General features: G+C 40.0%; 1 protein-coding gene across 1 annotated transcript in view; it reads right to left on the bottom strand.

Moving 5' to 3' along the window:
• Positions 1–762: 762 nt before the first annotated feature.
• Positions 763–20,436, bottom strand: part of PPP1R14C (protein phosphatase 1 regulatory inhibitor subunit 14C) — a 92,078-nt gene continuing 72,404 nt past the window's right edge. The window contains exons 3-4 of the mRNA XM_069599308.1: positions 19,483–19,515; positions 763–2,358 (exon numbers count right to left, since the gene is read on the bottom strand). Of these exons, the coding sequence (XP_069455409.1) occupies positions 2,284–2,358; positions 19,483–19,515 (108 nt within the window). The 3' untranslated portion in view covers positions 763–2,283. The remainder of the gene's footprint in view (positions 2,359–19,482; positions 19,516–20,436) is intronic.

Genomic DNA, 20,436 nt, shown 5'->3' with positions numbered 1-20,436 from the left:
TCCAGGGAGTCAGGTGATGCCAGGCCAAGAGCAAGGCCGCGGGGGGTGGGAGGGGGGCAGGAAGTGTGTGATGTGGTAGGCCTCAGAGGCCTTCAAAGGAAAAGTTCAAAGGAAAACATTATAATTTGGGCTGGTCAAACCTAACAGAACTCCTGCAAGTTTTGATTTTTGTGTACTCATAGCGTGTAAGGCATTCTAACAATAACTGGAATATCTGATTAATCTGAAATCTTGAGAATATACACCAGATGGGCAAAAGGCAGTTTGAATGAAGTGAAAGACGCATGGCCTGGGGGAGTGCTGTAGAAGGCAGGCAGGGCCAAGGCACAGAGTTATTTTCTGTTTCCTGCTCAAGTGGGGATTCTGTCCCAGCTCCCCTCCTTTCGCCCCCTGATCTGAGGATGCCTCAGGTGAGGTCCAGGATCAAATGAACAAAAGACCTGAAAATGAAAAGCCAGGGGTGCTTGGTACCCTTGTCTGTGGCTTCTCAGTTGTAAAGAACCCACCTGCCAATGCAGGAGGTGTGGGTTCGATCCTTGGGTCTGATCCTTGGGTCAGGAAGATCCCCTGGAGGAGGGCAAGGCAACTCCAGTATTCTTGCCTGGGAAATCCCATGGACAGAGGAGCCTGGCGGGCTTCAGTCTATGGCGTCGCACAGAGTCAGACACAACTGAGCATATGCGCACACGCCCTCGTCTTCAGAGCATCTGACAAAGTAAAATCACGCCCATGCTGTTTTGCAAGGCAAACGTGTAAGCAGAGTTGTAAGCAGCTTTGTTTATTTGAGTAAATAGCTTGTAAATAAATCATTGGTAAACATTACAAAATTAAATACATTTTCAAAGCTTGCCAGTGTACATAAAATTCACAAACATAGTTCTTTTAAAAAATAAAATATGTTCAGAGCACCCTTGATATAAAATGCCTGACCCCTGTCCTCTGACAGGGCCACCTAGAGACACCTTACAGTAGGGAGGGGGTTTCTATGGGAGGCAGTGGGGGCTTCCTGGAGGACGCCAAGAGTTTCTACTCTGACCTTTGACCCCACCCACATCCAACTGCATTTTGATCCTTCTCCAAGGAGCTGGTATAAAACTGAGAGGGGCTCAGCAGGTGCCCCAGGCTCAGCTCCAAGCAAAGGGATCAGATCAGGGTGCACAATTAGGGCCAGAGTCCTCACCATAAGCCACTGAGAGAAGCCAGAAAGGAAATCTCTACCACACTTCCAAACCAGCCAATGCTCCTGCATCGACTTTCTCCAGAAGAGCGGAGGTTTTCTCAGTTGTACACCCACTCATCGCTCAGCTCATCCACTCTGGTCTGATGCCCCCCAGGCACAGAAGTGCCCAGATCTACTTCTAAGGAGGAAGATATTGAATCTGCTCACTTCCTTATGACCTGCTTTCATGGAGAGAGAATAATATATGGTATTTGGTAGAAAGCACAGAATGAATTGCTACACGGCGCTTCCTGGTTCCACCGCCAAACACCCCTCAGATAGTGTGAACGTTTCTCGAGAAATTCGAATAGTCATTCAAAGAAAGGGTTCAGAAAACTTTAAAATACCACAAATGAGGCAATAAGTACATGACCTGGCGAAGCATCCCGATTAACAGAATAATACAAAGTCCATAAATTAAGCCCTTGACCAACTCCACATTGTCGTAGTGTAGCTCATTAAAATAACGGATACGCTGAGTTCTTTTCACTTTGGTGCAGAAAGTGAACATTGGCGGTCTCCAGCACTCACATGAGAAGACCTAGCGGCCTTTTGAAAACACACATGTCGTGACCTCCAATTAAAGGATGACCACAAGTTTATTCCATCCATGTGAAATAAAACTCACATCCACATTTTAACTTAGTTGCCTGTAGATATATACAAGTACAAGAAATTTGACCTTTGTGTCAAATGTACAACTCAAGAAAAAAGTATTACCAAACTAGCTGTAAGAAAACCATCATCCCTGTATCATTAGGTCCTTAATATCTGGTTTCTCCAAGAAGATGCTGCCTGGTCCAGCCCCTCCTTGCATGTCTGCCTGATTTGATGCTCTCTGGTTGGGCTGAAGCCAGAGTCTGTGATATCTTTGCTATTAAAATATTACACCAACCAAACCTTTAAAAACCAAAAAAGGAACACTCTTGAATAAATGTCTAATAGATATCACCCCTCCCCACCCCCAAAAAAGTTGCTCATAAGGACAACAGTTCTTTAAGAAAAGTCTTCGTGAAGTCCAAATTCCTCCCTGCATCTCCAGCAGAGTTCCACCTGGGCTGGAATTATACAGCCTTCTTCTGTGGGGGGCTCAATTTCCTCATGCCTCTTATCCGAGAGAGCAGCTCCTTAATGAACTCCTAAAAGAGATCAGAAGAAGTTATTATGAGAGAGACACTATTCAAATAAGGGTTTAAAATCTGCTTAAGGCAGCTAACCTTAATTGATGAGCTTGGTTGGGTGTGTTAACCCAACTGGCACAGTATAGGACATTTTTTAAACAAATGAAGATAGTTAAACTTCTCACCATCTTGTGTTCTCACTGCTGTACTCTCTCTAAAGAGAAAACCAAGCTGCCTTCACTCATTGACATTATCTACTTGGCCCCTGAAGGCCTATGTGGTTTAGATCAATGCTATGCAAACTTCACTACATCTTTAACACTTGCTTACAACTCACCAGGGAAATGTGTGGATTCTGAATGAATAAGTCTGGTTGGGGCTGAATATTTTGCATTTCCAACTGGCCACCAAATGATGCCAGCGTTAGTCTCTGAACCTCACTTGAAATAGCTAAACTAGACCCGTGGTTTTCAAACTTGAATGCACATCAAATCGCAGGTGAGCAGGAGGGCTTATTAAATAAACTCCAGAGTGCTAGGCCCACTCCCCCAGAGTTTCTGATTCAGTAGATACAGGCTGTGGCCTGAGAACTTGCATTTCTGACAAGCTTCCAGGTGATACCTGTGCTTCTGGTCTCAGGATCTTACTGAGAACCATGGGTCTAGATCGTAATAGAAGTCTCTTGACTTTTTTGGACTGCAAATCACAGTTTGAAAAGAAAAACAAGACACATTTATATTTACAATTCAGTACATACAAAAATACATCTGAAATAAAAACTTGAAGAATGAACACTTACTATGATGACAGTGAAAGAGGAGAGTGAAAAAATTGGCTTAAAGCTCAACATTCAGAAAACGAAGATCATGGCATCTGGTCCCATCGCTTCATGGGAAATAGATGGGGAAACAGTGGAAATAGTGTCAGACTTTATTTTGGGGGACTCCAAGATCACTGCAGATGGTGACTGCAGCCATGAAATTAAAAGACGCTCACTCCTTGGAAGAAAAGCTATTACCAACCTAGATAGCATATTGAAAAGCAGAGACATGACTTTGCCAACAAAGGTCCATCTAGTCAAGGCTATGGTTTTTCTAGTGGCCATGTACGGATGTGAGAGTTGGACTGTGAAGAAAGCTTAGTGCTGAAGAATTGATGCTTTTGAACTGTGGTGTTGGAGAAGACTCTTGAGAGTCCCTTGGACTGCAAGGAGATCCAACCAGTCCATTCTGAAGGAGATCAGCCCTGGTATTTCTTTGGAGGGAAAGATGCTAAAGCTGAAACTCCAGTACTTTGGCCACTTCATGCGAAGAGTTGACTCATTGGAAAAGACTCTGATGCTGGGAGGGATTGGGGGTAGGAGGAGAAGGGGACGACAGAGGATGACATGGCTGGATGGCATCACTGACTCGATGCAAGTGAGTGTGAGTGAACTCCGGGAGTTGGTGATGGACAAGGAGGCCTGGCGTGCTGCGATTCATGGGGTCACAAAGAGTTGGACACGACTGAGCTACTGAACTGAACTGAACTGATATGCCACACACTCTTTTTTATTCCACTCTAATTTCATTTAAAACATAATAGTGGGAAGACCCACTAAAATGATGTTGTGACTATTCATGGATCAGAACCCAAAGAACAATCTAGAATAGTTCTCACTTTAAGCCATTAGCAATCTTTCATTGTTGCCTCATGTATTAAAGTTTCTGGCTACTAAATAAGTCACCTTTATTAGATAATAATCACTTTGTCTTCCTTTTTTAGATTTGTTGAAACAAAGCTGACAGCCAATCAGACTTTCTGATCAGCAAGGGACAGCCAGTGATTGATAGAACTGTGCACAGTAGGGACATCCGAGAGCAAAAACGTCAAGACTTCCTTTCCTTTAAGACCTCTGAAAAACAGTCACCCACCAATTAGAACCCCAAGCCATAGCTCCCAGACTAAATGGTCCCTGTGCTTCTATCCAGCTCTAAAACATAATGTGCTTAAACAGTTAATATATGATGAGCTGCCATGATTTCGTTTTTAATAATCTTTTTGCTAATATGAAAGTTACATGTGCTTTTTCTAGAAAACCTAGAAAATATAAACCAATAACAATTACTCCTCAGAACGAACCACTATTAACATATTTTCTTCTATGGAAATTATTTTTACCTAATTAAGATTATACTATATAAATATATCCTTTATTTGCACTTAGCAGTGTGTGTGTGTGTAAGTCACTCAGTCAAGTCCAACTCTTTGTGACCCCACGGACTCTGACTCCAGCCTGCCTGGCTTCTTTGTCCTTGGAATTCTCCAGGTAAGAATACTGGAGTGGGTAGCCATTCCCTTCTCCAGGGGATCTTCCCAACCCAGTGATTGAACCCGGGTCTCCTGCATTGCAGGCAGATTCTTTATTATCTGAGCCACCAGGAAAGCCCACACTTAGCAGTATGTCATCTTTTCCCCACAATATTAAATAGTCATTTTAAAAATTAATTTTAATAGTTATACAGTCCTTTATTATATGGATGTTCTACAATCTGTTTAATTCCTCCATCACTGGATATTTGGTTGGTTTCTGGCTTTTCAAAAGTATAAACAATGCCACAATTAACATCTTTATGTATAAATCTCTGTATACAATTTGGATTATTCCCCTTGGAGAGCTATTCTGTAGTAGGTCAAAGGACACAAACATTTTAATTACTACCATTTCTGAACTTGGACAGAAAACATAAATATGGGTATGACTAGCACTGATCTAAATGGCTTTCAACTAAAAACAAAAACAAACGAAAAACCCGAAAAGTCTTGTGATCTATATAGTTATAGCAACCTAGTACACAGAGATGCAAGATGGAAACAAAAGCTTCGCATAAAAATTCTATATGTAATACTATATGTAAGATATTTTCTATTCTATTCTATTTTGAAAAAAATACAGATCAAGATCACGTAATGGTTACCATCTATAATTTGTAAACACAGGAATCTAGACCAAGGTTATTCAATACATTAATCCCTAACCACATGTGGCTATTTCAATTTAAACTAATTAAAATAAATAAAAATTAAAATTCACTTCCTTAGTCACACAAGCCACATTTCAAATACTCAGTCGCCACATATAATATGTTAAACTAGCTAATGGTTATCATATTGAACAGTAGGATTTTTCCATCATCTCAGAAAATTCCATTGAACTGCTCAAGATGACAGTACTTGGAATCACAAAACTAGATGCAAAAACCTTGGAGAAAAGTGCAAATAGAGAGGGAAAAAAGGCCAAAGACCAAGGGCAGAGGCTCCCTAACAAGTGAGATCTAAAGGCTTGGAGCCAACAAACAAGACTGAAAAAGAGGAACCAATGAAATTAGGGGAAACTCAAGAAAGTGTTCTGGTTTTATTTTATTATTTTTTAAAAATTGAAGTTTAGTTGATTTCCAATATTGCGAAGAAAGTGTGTGGTTAAGAAGCCAAAAGAAGGAATTACTGATGAGAGATTAAGTCAAAGACAGAGCTACTGAATTAGGCAAGAAGGGGCCGTTGTGTCTTGGAGGAGAGAAATTTTAATAGAATGGTGGGATGGAAGCTCTTAACACTGAAAGGATCCCAGGGACTTTTTTTGTTAACAGCTTCACTAAGATATAATTGATATGCCACAAAATACACATAGTTGAAGTATACAACTACTATGGGCATACTATCTGCACAGTGAATAGAATGGACATATCTAACACCTCCAGGTGATTTTTCATTTTCCTTGTAATCCTCCCCTCCTACCCCAGTTCTCCTGCCCCAGGAAAACACTGATCTGTTTTCGGTCATTCTAGATTCATTTGCATTTTCTAGAGTTTTCTATAAATACAATTATAACACTCTATACTTTTTAGTCTGGCTTCTTTAACTCAGCAAAACTATTTTGAGGTTCAGCAATACTGCTGCATGTATTAATAGTTCATTCCAACTTTGTTGCCAGTTGGCATACCACTTTAGAGAAGTATCACAATTTGTTTTACCTAGTCACCTGTTGATGGAAATTTGAGTTATTCCCACCTTGGGGCTATTATGAATAAAATTGCTTAAAAACATAAATGTTAGAGAGAGTGTGGAGAAAAAGGAATCCCCTTGCACTGTTGGTGGGAATGTAAACTGATGCAGCCAGTGTGGAGAACAGTATGGAGATTTTTTAAAAACTAGGAGTAAAACCACCACGTGATCCAACAATACCACTACTAGGCATATACCCTGAGGAAGCCATAACCGAAAAAGACACATGCACCCCCAGTGTTCACTGCAGCACTCTTTACTATAGCTAGGACATGGAAGCAACCTGGATGTTCACCAACAGATGAAAGGATAAAGAAGCTTTGGTACATATATACAATGAAATATTACCCAGTCATAAAAAGGAATGCATTTGAGTCAGCTCTGATGGGGTGGATAAACCTAGAGCCTATTATATAGAATGAAGTAAGTCAGAAAGAGAAAAATAAATATTGTACATTAATATATATGGAATTTGGAAAGATGGAACTGACGAACTTATCTGCAGAGCAGCAGTGGTGACGCAGACATAGAGAACAGACTTATGGACATGGTGCTGGAAGGAGAGGGAGGGATGAATTGAAAGAGCGACACTGAAACACTGCAGTCCCTTGGACTGTAAGGAGATCCAACCAGTCCATCCTAAAGGAAATCAGTCCTGAATATTCATTGGAAGGACTGATGCTGAAGCTGAAACTCCAATACTTTGGCCACGTGATGCGAACAACTGACTCACTGGAAAAGATCCTGATGCTGGGAAAGATTGAAGGCAAGAGGAGAAGGGGACGTCAGAGAATGAGATGGTTGGATGGCATCACCGACTGGATGGACATGAGTTTGAGCAAGCTCCAGGAGTTGGTGATGGACAGGGAAGCCTGGCGTGCTGCAATCCATGGGCTTGCAAGGAGCTGGACACGACTAAGCAACTGAACTGAACTGAACTGAACATTGAAACATATACACCACCATACGTAAAATAGATAGCCAGTGGGAATTTGCTGTATGATGCTGGGAGTTCAAATCCAGTGCTCTGCGACAAGCTGGAGGAGTAGGATGGGGTGGCAGGTGGAGGGGAGGTTCAAGAGGGAGGGGATATATGTATACCTATGGCTGATTCATGTTGCTGTATGGCAGAAACTAACACAATATTGTAAAGCAATTTCAAAAATAGAAAACTACACAAATCATAAAAAAAAAATTGCTAAAAACATCATGTATAAGTCTTTGTATGAAATATGCTTCCTCTTATTTTGGGTAAATACCTAGGAGTAGAACAGCTGAGGCATTGATCTATTTATGTGTCTATCCTTACACCAATAAGGAAAGTATAGATTTTTATAATAAGTCTTAAATCAGGTAATGTTAATCAGCCAAATTTATTAATTTTTTTCAAAACTATTCTAGGTCCTTTAAGTTTCCTTGATAATTTTAGATTTGTTTTGTTTGTAAATGCCTACCAATGAAAACTGGCTGGGTTTTCATTGAGACTGCATTAAATCTATAGATCAATTTGGAGAGAACTGACATCTTAACAATAATAAATCTTCTCACCCATGAAAATGGTATATCTCTGTACCCATTTAAGTCTTGTTTAAGCAACATTTTTGGTTTTCAGTGTACAAATATTACACATCTTCTGTCAGATTTATTTCTAAGTATTTAATATTGTTGATGTTATTGTGAGTGGTGTGGATTTATTTCAATTTCGATTGTTGCTAGTATATAGAAATACAATGCTGCATTTTTATATATTTATCTTGTATCCTGCAAGCTTGCTGAACTCATTATTTCTGATAACTTTTGGGTACACTCTTGGATTTTCTACATAGACAATCATGCTGTATGTTAATAAAGATAGCCTAAGTGAATAGCAGAAGAGGGGATAAATATGTTACAGTATATTGTAACATATAATGTTATTGCCTTCTTTGAGGAAGACCTGTGTTTGCGGTGCTTACATTCACTTGAGACTCCAAATAACTTGATTTGGGGAGAGAAGAGGAGCTTCACCTAACTTCTTTGCAGTTAACACTTAGTATTTGAGGGGCCTTTATTTGGCAAGGAGAGTTAGTGAGTAACACACTATTTTAGGAAGATAAGACTGGACAGTTCAAAAATGTTAAATTTTGGAATTATTTAACTCTTAAAAGTCAGCAGAGTGATAGAAAGTTCTGTTGCCAAGGTGCCCACTGAAATTCACAAGGAATTCCAGAAGACACTTGAGTAGGGGTAGAGAGACACATGAGACTGTATTGTTTTATAGTATAGCCCTGGGAGACCCAGAGACCTTTCTAGGTTTCCTATGAGGTGAAGACATAATGACTAAGATACTAGCCTTTTCTTTCTTTCTTTCTTTTACCATTCTCAAATAAACAGTAGATTTTCTAATGAGTAGAAAGCAGATGCCCGTAAGAATCTAGTGTCTTAGCAAACAGATCCATGTCAGTTTTTAATGTAGTCATGAATTATAGTAAAGAGGATTATCTACATTTAAACAATGTTATTGCACAGGAAATCAATAAAAATGAATAAACTAGAGCCTTCTATGTGAGCATGGACAAATCTCAGAAGTCTCATGTTGGGCACAATAAGCAGGCTGAAGAAGAAATGTTACAAAGTATCATTCATATAAAGGATTCAAGATAATCCCTGCACCCTTGTCACTCCTACTTGGCTGCAAGAATCCAGTTCCTTCTTGTTTTCCTAGCACGGTGCATAATACAGGAGGTGCTCAGCAAAGGTTTGTAAAGCCAAGAAATATGTACAAAAAGCAATTAATCCACATAACAAGGCATTAAAGTGAAGCAGCAGGGAGAGAAAACATGAAAATCTTTGTATGTCAGTGGAGAAGGCTGGAACGGTGCAAAGTATCAACTGGCCCCAGCTACTCTGGAGGAAGGTTCCAGAGTTCTCTCTTCAGCGCTGGAACCCTAGGCCTCCTGGGAGAGTTAGGGAAGAGGAGGAACACTTGGGGGAGAGTGGAGTCTAGGATGCTGGAGGCGGGGAGGGCAGCGAATGGAGGAGAGCTGTGCACAAGCACACACACGGAAGAGATCAGAGAACAAAAGAAAGAAAAGAAACATCTCCAGTGACCCTGGAAACCTGACTCAATGACAAGCGGCCACCGGATTTATGGAGAGAGTCCTAGGAAAGAAAAAGCAAAGCAGGCTTCTGAGGGGACCTGGCAGCTTTGTGAAAACAGAAGGTTCCTCCTTGCTCTCGAGTTTGGGCGGTGTGGGCTGGCACGGGGCATGGCCTTGCAGTGGCCACACTCTGAGCTCTCGTTCCTAATCCCTCCTGAGCCCTGTGGCTTTCAGCTGCCACCCCCTCTCGCCTGCTGGGGTCTGTGCCAGAGGTGGCAGATGGATGCGCATTTTGCAATTATCACCAGAGCCAGGCGTCTGCAGCCCTTCCCTAGTCGCTCAAAGTGACTCATCTGTTAGTGATGACACTGCGCTGCTCTGGGTGGGTCCCTCGAAAAGCGGGAGAAGGAGAAATCTGGGTGTCACTACAGACCGCTGCTGTGTGCATGACTAAGCTGCACTCACTCATGTCGCTCTTTCAAGCGTTTCAAGTCATTGGAAAAGATAAACAAGATAAATGGATATTATGACGCAGCCCCTTGATGAGAAATATTTCCCAACAAACAGATTTTTCCAAAGAAATGCTTAAAACTGCCGCTTGGTGAATGATGTCACCAGTGAGAACAATCGTGTGCAACATGTAAGTTCTGACAAAGGGCGCCCGGCAGAACTCTGGGGGCTTTACCTGCTTGTCCAAAGAACACCACCCACCCCTTAGGTGGCATGAAGAGAAACAGCAGGGGAGGATTCTGAAGGCTGGAACCCATGAGGATCAGCAACTTCTTGTGTGCCTCCTCTTGGTCAACCCAATCACTGCACCAAGCATTTCCTAAAAAGGCACATTCGGGGACCATCTGTCCCTGAGCCTCGCTGCCAAATGACGGCAAATCAAGTCAGCTTGCACCTGTTTCATGTAGCTACCTGACACTTCTTCCAAAAAGCCTGGCATTCAACAGATGACATGGGAATCAGGCAAGTTGTGATTGGCAGAGATGGAAGAATTTCACTTTTTTAATCGACATATAATTGACATACAACATATTAGTTTCAGGTATACGACATAATGGGGTTCCCTCATAGCTCAGTCGGTAAAGAATCTGCCTGCAATGCAGGAGGCCCAGGTTAGAGTCCTAGGTTGGGAAGATCCTCTGCAGAAGGAAATGGCAACCCACTCCAGTATTCTTGCCCGGAGAATCCCATAGACAGAGGAGCCTGGCAAGCTACAGTCCATGGGATTGCAAGAGTTGGACATGACTTAGCAACTAAACCACCATACGACATAATATAAGAATATATCGCAAGATAATCATGACAGTAAGTCTAGTTAACATCCATCACCACACAGTTACAATTTTTTCTCTTAGCAACTTTCAAATATACAAAACAGCACTGTGAACCACAGTTACCAGGCTCTATGAGAAGAATTTCAAGATCCAGCAAAGATTAGATACGTGAGAACAATGGAAGTGTAGGCAGTACGTGCCTCTTCTTAAATATGATGGCAACACCTGAAAACTATTCCAAATGGCAAAATGTACCCCCTCAACGAAACAGCTAAGCATTTAAAAATCACGCTGCAAACTTTCACTGGCTTGACTATCCAGGTCACACAGGATGCCAAAGGAGCAGGCCGTGAATCAGTCCTGATGAACGTGGCTTTGGGGGCTAGCCCATCCCTGTGTGACCCTGGGATTTGCTCTCCTCAGTCACTGGCATTATTTAGCAGCACCAGTGCCTTCATCACTCATCACTGAAATACTTCACTTCTCTGTCTTTTGGGGGAGAAGAGGAGGGGAGAGGGTTTATCTTCAGAGGAGTTCATTTGCTGACAGGGCCACACCAGAACTGATCCTATTTTTCATGATCTGAAGGGAGGCTTATGAATCTGTTTTGGGTGAGGGTTTGTGCCTGCTGTGCTTATAATGACTTCTGCCAACATAAATTCCTGAAGGTCTTAACTGCATTCATTTTGTACATTAATTTCCTTGACTACCCACCATTAAAGATTAATTTGCTCTGCTGATGAGAGCAGTCTCATGAATCTATTTTAGAGATACAGACCACTGCTCTTAGATTAATTTATTTTGTATCCAAATTCTAACCTTTTTGTATATGCAGCAGAACAGTTCATTTGCCCTCACCAGATCCAACCTAATTGGCATTTAATTCTTCCTTCACTTACTAATGGGTTTCTCACATACCATACACCTGAAATTTATACCACATAAAGTCCACATAAGTAATCCAACTCCAATAAATAATCAGTGGACTAAACTCAGCAGAATTATAATTTAGAAAACTAATTTCATCGAGGGTCCCATTATCAATGAAGGACAATATTATTTAGTACAAACACCTGAATTGTGTCTAAAGGAAAGAAATCCATTTCTAAATTGTTTGAGACTTGTGTGATTGTGACTCCCTTTGCTAAAGATACAGAAATCAAAAATCATGTGTTAAATTGCCTTTAACATAGTTTTTCTCCTGCCCAGATAAATCTAAACACAAGAAGAGAACATAAAGCTGATTTTAATATAGGGTTGATCAGCTTTTAAAACATGATCATGGCGTCACATGATCACTTATTTGAATTTAATAGAAAAAGAAAAGGCCATAAAAGCACAATCAATCACTGGAAAATGCCAACTGTTTAAAGTCACTGCCCTTTAAAGCCTCTACCTCCTCCACTGAGTCTTTTATAAAATAATAATCATTAATTATTGGGGGGAGGAGGACCGTCCAATGGCAAGATGCACGTGGTTCTTCCAGCAAAGCCAAAAAATAAATAAATAAATCTACTTTAAAAATGGGTCCAAAAGTCAGCTCCAACACATCCTGGCTCTTTCTCCCTGGGCAGAAGAGGTCTGGAGCCTAAAGAGCCCTAATGAAAGTGTGTGAACAACTGACATACTGGGACTAAAACCCTTTTGGCACTTGATAAAGCTTCCCATGTTTCTGGCTAATAAATCTGAACTCTTTATGATCTGCCCACCTAATTACTCTAACACGTAATTAGGCTCTTGTAGCCAATGGCTCCAACCGCTAGAATGTTGTTCCTACTTGACTCCAGTCTTTGTAATTTCCCAATTCTCACTTTTCAGAAACATCATTCTGAAGGTGACAGTTTTCAAAGGGTAGATTTCCACTCATTAATCTCACATTCAAGTTCTACTCCTCTTCCCAGCCCCAAACAGCAGTCTCTTTTGAGGAAATCCCATGAGAAGCCAGATGAAAAGTTTTCCCTGCATGCAAAACCGTGGCCTCCTTGGCTTTTTCCAGCAAAGCACAGATCCCCTAAAATCACTCTCCATTCATCAGTTTGATTTCTAACTTAGAGAACCGTGAGATAAGCTGACACCCCAGCATATCTGTCCTTTTATCCCTATTTAAAAATTTTGTGAGCATTGAAATTCTCACCATAGGTGGCTGTGGCCTTTAAAAAGATTGTTCTTATTTTCTATTTATTATTTAATGTTTTTATTTATTTTGGCTGCACTGGGTCTTAGTTTCAGCATGTGGGATCTAGTTCCCTGACCAGGGATGGAACCCGGGTCCCCTGAATTGGGAGTGTGGAGTCTTAGCCACTGGACCACCAGGGAAGTCTCTAAGAGATTGTTTTCAAACTGGACACACATGTTCGCCACCCTCTCTAACTCCCTAGATTACAGAAATCTTCTATAAATATTTGTTGAGCAGATGAACAAAGAGAATATAGCAAAACACCAAGCTAAGCCTTCTCCAGTCACTCACACTGATTCTCCTAGTTTACATTTTCTTTCTGTTGCAGTCAGCTCAGTAATCAGGGCCGGGAGTACTTCCATGTACACATAAACTGAACAATATTTAAATGACAGATTAAGATACTAAATGGTGGGTGTGAGTAGGAAGGTGACAGTGGCCGGCACCAACGCCTATCAGCAATGTAAGAGCCACTGGGACATCAAAGCAAGGAAAGAGCATCTGTCTTCCTACCCACCAACACACGATGAACAACGGAGCAGGCCTGTCCTTCTGAAAACGCTAGTCAGTTCCCATTTGCAAACAGTAGTTAGACATCCTTCTTCTGTACCGTCACACGTGGCATAACATTTCCATGACCCAGCCGACTACCGGGATCAAAGATGCCTCTCACCGCCTACTCACAGACTGACTCATCCTGCGTGAACCTCTCATGCATATCAATGGACAGACTCTGATGGCTCAGAGTCGCGAAGTCTCTGCTCCCCCCTAGTCTGGCTAATTAGCCTTGACATCCCCATCCTTGATTTCTACAAAGCCCACTGCATGCTTGCTCAGTGGCTCCGTCATGTTCACTCTTTGCAACCCCATGGACTATAGTCCACCAGGCTCCTCTGTCTATAGGATTTTCCAGGCAAGAATACTGGAGTAGGTTGCCATTTCCTCCTCCAAGGGATCTTCCTAATCCAGAGATTGAACGTGTGTCTCCTGCATCTCCTGCAGAGGCATGTGGATTCTTTACCATCGAGCCACCTGGGAAGCCCTACAAAGTCCACTGGCATACTTCAAGTAATAACCAAAGCAAAATTACTTATTTTCTTCATGTTTTACCTAGAAATATCCTTTTTCTACCTATCAGCTCTATGTTAGTATCAACTACATCAGAAATGGCATCTATTGAAGTGGGAAAAATGAAGGCATCATTCTGACTAGTCAGTCACTAATCCATTAGTGTGGGAACTTCAATTATACTGCTGTGTTTTCTAAAGGGCCGGAGTCAGGAAAGATTTAAATGTCAAGAGTCCACAGTTTGGCATATCAATCAAAATGGGCAAATACAAGTCTCTTTCTTCCTAACCAGGGAGCCACACAGGATGAAACCACGGACCCAAAGTCTGTGACAGAACAATATCACTTCTGTGAAGTCAGCAGATTCTTTCAAACCTGCTCTTCAAATTAAATAATGCAAGAATATCATTATCAGTGCATTTGGGCATTTTATGCAATTAATATGTAATGGAGAAATATTGCCTTATATGGAGCCAGATTCAACCAGCCATGTGGCAAGCTTCATGTTATGTGCTCTCCTACATACCCTGACTTCTCCACTTATTAACTATGTCACCTGAGGCAATTTACACAGGCTGTTCTGTGTCTCAACTGATGATCATAGTGCCAACCTCATAACTCTGCTGTGAAGATGAAATGATTAATACATGTATTAGATCAGTGCCTGGCATGTGCTTTGAGATGACTAAGCTATTATTATTGTTGATATCACTAATATTCTCATTGCAAATAGCCCTTACTAAAACCTAAGGAGGTGGTTATTAACTACCTCCATTTTCATAAAGGAAGAAAAGGAGGCTTAGAGAGGTTGAGAAAATTCCTATAAGTCACACAAATTTGGTGCTGGTTTAAGACTCTAGATTCAAAGTCCAGTCTTCTTTCCACTCCCCGGTCCCCACCCCAACCGCCAACTCATCCTTTGCAATGAGACTATAAATAGATCTGTCTGATTCAGCAAAGACGGCTTCCTTACATTTCTAACTTCAAAGAGGCATAATAATTGTATGTAAAATTCTTTTGATCAAAAAATAGTACTTCCAGAGAAGGCGACTTGAAAAGGAACATCATTAATTGTCAGGCATTTAGCTGAGATAAGTCAAAGTCCTTTAATGTCCTGCATGTCTTGCTGTGCAAGCAGCTTAGGAAGACTGGCAGGATGGAAAGAAAGAGCACAAGATCAGGTGTCAGAAACTCAAGGATAAGTCGCGGGTCTCTCTGCTCACTGCTATGAGATCTTAGACAAGTCACCCAAATTCTCTGCTTCAAGTGATGGTTGTGAGGATTAAATAAGATAATACTTGTTCCCTCAGTGTGAACTCTAGAGCTCGGGGGAAACACAAGCTATTATTTTTATCATCACAATCCAGGTGCCAGTAAACTCTGTTTCTTGTACACATAAGCTTGAAGACAAAACTATCCAAACTTTTCTGAAATGATCCTTTAATACATCAATGACATTGACTGAAATTCCCCAGCATTTTATACCATTTCTATTCCTAGGAACCATGAGCTAAAAAAGGGGGCAAGAGAGGCTCCCTCATAAACTCCAGCACCTTTTCCTTCCTTCTTCCTTTGGGACTCCGATGAACGTTCAAATACCACATCCTCTCATCTCATAAGCCTCCTCAAAGAGACCAGCTCAGTTCAGCGGCTTAGTGTATCTGACTCTTTGACGACCCCATAGACTGCAGCATGCCAGGCTTCCCTGTCCATCACCAACTCCCAGAGCTTACTCAAACTCATGTCCATTGCGAGTCAGTGATGCCATCCAACCATCTCATCCTTTGTCGTTCTCTTCTCCTCTTGCCTATACCCATTCCCAGCACCAGGGTCGTTTCCAATGAGTCAGTTCTTCACATCAGATAGCCAAAGTATTGGAGTTTCAGCTTCAGCATCAGTCCTTCCAATGAATGTTCAGGACTTATTTCCTTTAGGATTGACTGGTTTGATCTCCTTGCCGTCCAAGGGACTCTCAAGAGTCTTCTCCAACACCACAGTTCAAAAGCGTCAATTCTTCTGTGCTCAGCATTCTTTTCAGTCCAATTCTCACGTCCGTACATGACCACTGGAAAACTCACAGCTTTGACTATATGCACCTTTGTCGGTAAAGTAATGTCTCTACTTTAAGGAATACTATTATTGCAGGAGGAAAAGATCCTCCATCTCATTTAATTATAAAGAGTATAAACACTTTTCTCCTTGAACATTGCAAAACCTGGGGAAAGGGGAGGAGGCCTCTCATGCATATCCAACCTTTCTCACCTAAATACCAAAAGATGCACTTCCCCACGCAGAAGAACCGAAGAAAAAAGGGACTGATAAGTGAGTACGGGGCATGCCTACACCCACCAGTCTGCATCCACTCTCAGCAGCCATCCCTCACCCCTACATCCCATGTTAATTTATCGGCATAATTCATCACTTATCCTGACTAAGATTCCACTAAGCTTGTCCAACCCTTCGCAACAATTTGATACTGCTCTCCAAATATCTAATTGTTTTAACTCTTAATTTCCCAACTATGTATAAATAAAGGAGTTCTAGTCCCCGAAGAGCTAAGGGGGAAGTCTCCCGCTGCCGTTCTGTCCTTACTTCGACAAAGCCTAAAGTCAGATTATCAACCCTCAGATAGGAGTTTACCAGGTCAAATCTTAAAAAAAATAAAACAGAAAAACCTAAAAACCTCTCCAGAAAAGATATGTCCAAACAGCAACAGTTTGAGAAGCCCCCTGTTCCATATGGGTGTGTGTGTGTGTTTGCACTCAGTCGTGTCTGACTCTCTGCAACATTATGGACTATAGTCTACCAGGCTCCTATGTCCACGGGATTCTCCAGGCAAGAATACTGGATTGGGTTGCCATTTCCTACTCCAGGGGATCTTCCTGAGCCAGGAATAGAACCTGTGTCTTCTGCATCTCCTGCACTGGCAGGCATATTCTTTACCACTGAACCACCTGGAATGCACCCCCTTCTCCATACCCACATACAATAAAAAAAAAAAATCTGATTTGCAACCTGGTCACTCCATGGTGAGACCCACCAATGGACAAATTGTGCTCATACACACATATTCCAATCAGCTTACTGAGTCCTAACATTCAAACATGAATACACTGCCCAGAATTAGCAAGGATGGACAAAGACAGAGAAAAAGGTGATTCAGAGAAAATGCAGAATGCAGAATAATCTTCAAAAGGAAACAAAACATTGACTGATATCCTCAAAAAGAAAAAAGAAATAAATGCATCCATAATATCAAAAGAAATACTCAAACAAAATAGTGAACAGTGATCAAGAAACAGTTCTTGAATATTAAAAATAAGACAGCTGAAATTTAAAAATATCAGTAAAAAGTATAGAAGATAAAGTCAGGGAAATCTTTCAGAAAGTAGAACAAAAGATCAAAGAGACGAAAAACAAAAGGAAAAAGATAAGAAATTAGAGGCTCCATCCAGAAGATGTAACATCTGAATAATAAGAGAACCAAAAATACAGAATATTGAGGGGAAAAATTTATAAAAATAATAAATAGTAAAAAGTTAGTTTTGAAGAGCTGAAAGGCATAAATCTTCAGACTAAAAGAGTTTACAAATTACCCAGCATATGAACAGAAAAGAACCCACCCTAGAGCATATCATTGTAAAATTCCAAAACATGGAGATAATCCAAGTTAACTGAAAGGAAAAGAATAGGTCACCTAGATTCTAAGAATGGAAAAAGCTTCAGAATTCTTCACAACCGAAGTAATACAACAATAGAATAACGCCCTTAAAATTGAGTTTTAGAAATGAATTTTATTTAGAATTCCATACCATCCAAACTGTCAATCAAGATACACTTTTATATATGCAAGGATTCAAAAATTTTACCTTTTATACATCCTTTCCCAGAAAGCTATTGTAGGATGATGTACTCCAACTTAAATGAGGAAGACTGAGATTTAAGAAACAAAGCATCTGACATGGGACAGCAGTGAACAGAAGTCTCAACACAATAGCTACTCAGCAGACCCAGAGAATAACTTTTCCATATTGTTGCAAAGGGGCTCCAGGAGGAAAGCCTGGTGTACAGTGAGTAATGATGCATTTGAGCATACAAAAAATATACTACATAGACAAAGATTCTGGAGAGTTCAACAAAAAATACCAATAGGCACTAGACAAAAACAAATGACAAGGTACTTATCAGCTCTAGGAAAAACAAATGGCTATGCAAGAAAGAAGCATTGGTAATATTTCACTGTTTGACTTATCAGTGAAAACCATTTGTTTAAATCATAATATTATTAATCTTGACTACTGGGTTAAAACAATACTGTTATATAATTTTATTGAAGGGATGGAAGGAAATGAATTGTGTGGAGAGTAAGAGATCTATCATATTTCTCTTAAGTCAAGGAGTGAAAAAAATAGTAAATTCATACTTAGCAATATAAGAGTAAACAGCAGGGAAACAGCCAAAATTGTTGTTATGTAAAGATACATAAATATAAAATATATACTCTAGGGAGGGGAACTAAGGAATGGGAAAGACAATGCTACTTTTTCATCATAAGCCTGTTTTGGGTTTTCAAAATTATGAATATGTATATCACATTGATTAAAAATATATATGTTTTGATAACTAAAATTTTAAAATCTCTATGAATACAGTATGTAATCAATATAAAGGAAAACCGGAGATTGTAAGAATAAAGCTCAAATAAGTAACTGACCTCAAGGCAAATGACCCTAAAACCTCCCATTCATTTAAATTTTACACACTCTTAAAAGCATGCTTTCCTCTCACTTTGTAGTTTTACCACATCAAAAATAGAAGTCCTCTTATTATTGCTTTGATATAGTAAATTAACTTCAAAACATCTGATAGATCTTCTAATTTCTCTTAGTTATCATAGGAGCAAAGTGCAAATACCTCTTTTACATATATTTTCATAAATGATCAAATCCTTAATTTGTACACTGGTCATTAGAGTATTCATTAAATGCTTTGGTCTAATCAAACTAATATCCACGTGTTTTACATGAATACTTCTGCTCTTGATGAATATCCACACAAAGCATAAAATTTATCCTTCCAATAAAGGCAACCATTCAATTATGAATAACAGAATCAGCTTTAAGCTTTTTAAAAATACATACCTCTACACTAATAGAATGTATTCTCTAGTCATAAATCTAAAATTTTTGCTAAAATGATTCCAAATCTTCTTAATTTCCTTTGAAGTTTGGCTTTTATATGATATAAAAGCATGCAACACAGCCAATTCTATTAGTTTTTAGTCTTCTAGAACCAGACATGTTTAGGTTTACAAATAAGGAAGTCAGTGTTATTCAAACACATGCACTTCACTTATGGATATAATGGTTACTTAGTGTACACATAATCAAACCACTTATTGTGGTTCTGCCTTAAAAATGGAGAAATTGATTTAATTAAAAAAAGAGGAAAAAACCAGCTCAAACTTGACATTTAGGGAAAGTGATTTGCTTACCTCTGTTGGTTTGTAGCAGTCTACAAGAGCTTCCTAGAAGAAAATACACAGAAGCTTTATTTTAAAATTCAACATCATTTAAGTGAAATCATTTAATTTTTATAACATTATTAACAGGGTAAATCAATATTTCATACTGACTACCAAGAATCACACTGTATTTCACTATCTGTTAGCCCTCTGAAGACACAAAATTGTACCTTTCACTTTCACTCTTTAGAACACACACACACACATCTGTCCTTCGGGCTGCTTATGTGGTTCATAACAATCTGGGTACACTTAAGTTGAGACAGCCTGTGAGAGATGGTGGCAATCACACTGGACGTGGAGAATGAGAGCCTGACTGTGATTCAATCACAAAGTAGCTTGTCTCACCTCTGCAGGCTTTGGTTATCCTTCCCTGGGAACCAGACAGGGTGACCCGATGGCAGTTAAAGCTTCTTTCAAGTAATTACTTTTTTGATTAAAAAAAAAAAAATTATGTCATTACATCTTCTATAGAACTGGTGCCTGGGGTTTTTTGCTTGTCTTTGTTTCGCTTTTGTAACTTTCATAACTGGGATGCTATCATCTCCCAACTAATTTACCAACAAGAAATAAGAGCCTGGCTCTACCACATTAAACTGAGACACCAGTAATTATTAACACACTAAACACATTAACACATTTAAATGTGTCCTTTACTTGCCTCTAGTGATCATTTGTCTTCTGTGATAACTAACAGCCATTAACAGTAATTATCAATGAACAGTGAGAACCATGGCAGGTCACAGGTTAATTGGTTTTAGAAACTCACAAATGCCAATTTTAAAATGATAGATTTGACTTCCTGTGGAAAGGGAAATAAGTATTTTTTTGCTCTGGACAAAGGAGATGGGGGAATCTCAATATCCATTGTATTAGGTGAGCATGAACCAATAAAAGATATTTTATTAGAATTATGTTGTAAAC

The sequence above is a fragment of the Ovis canadensis genome, chromosome 8, assembly GCF_042477335.2.
Source record: "Ovis canadensis isolate MfBH-ARS-UI-01 breed Bighorn chromosome 8, ARS-UI_OviCan_v2, whole genome shotgun sequence".
Taxonomy (NCBI): Eukaryota; Metazoa; Chordata; class Mammalia; order Artiodactyla; family Bovidae; genus Ovis; species Ovis canadensis.
This window is presented reverse-complemented; position numbering and strand designations above follow the sequence as displayed.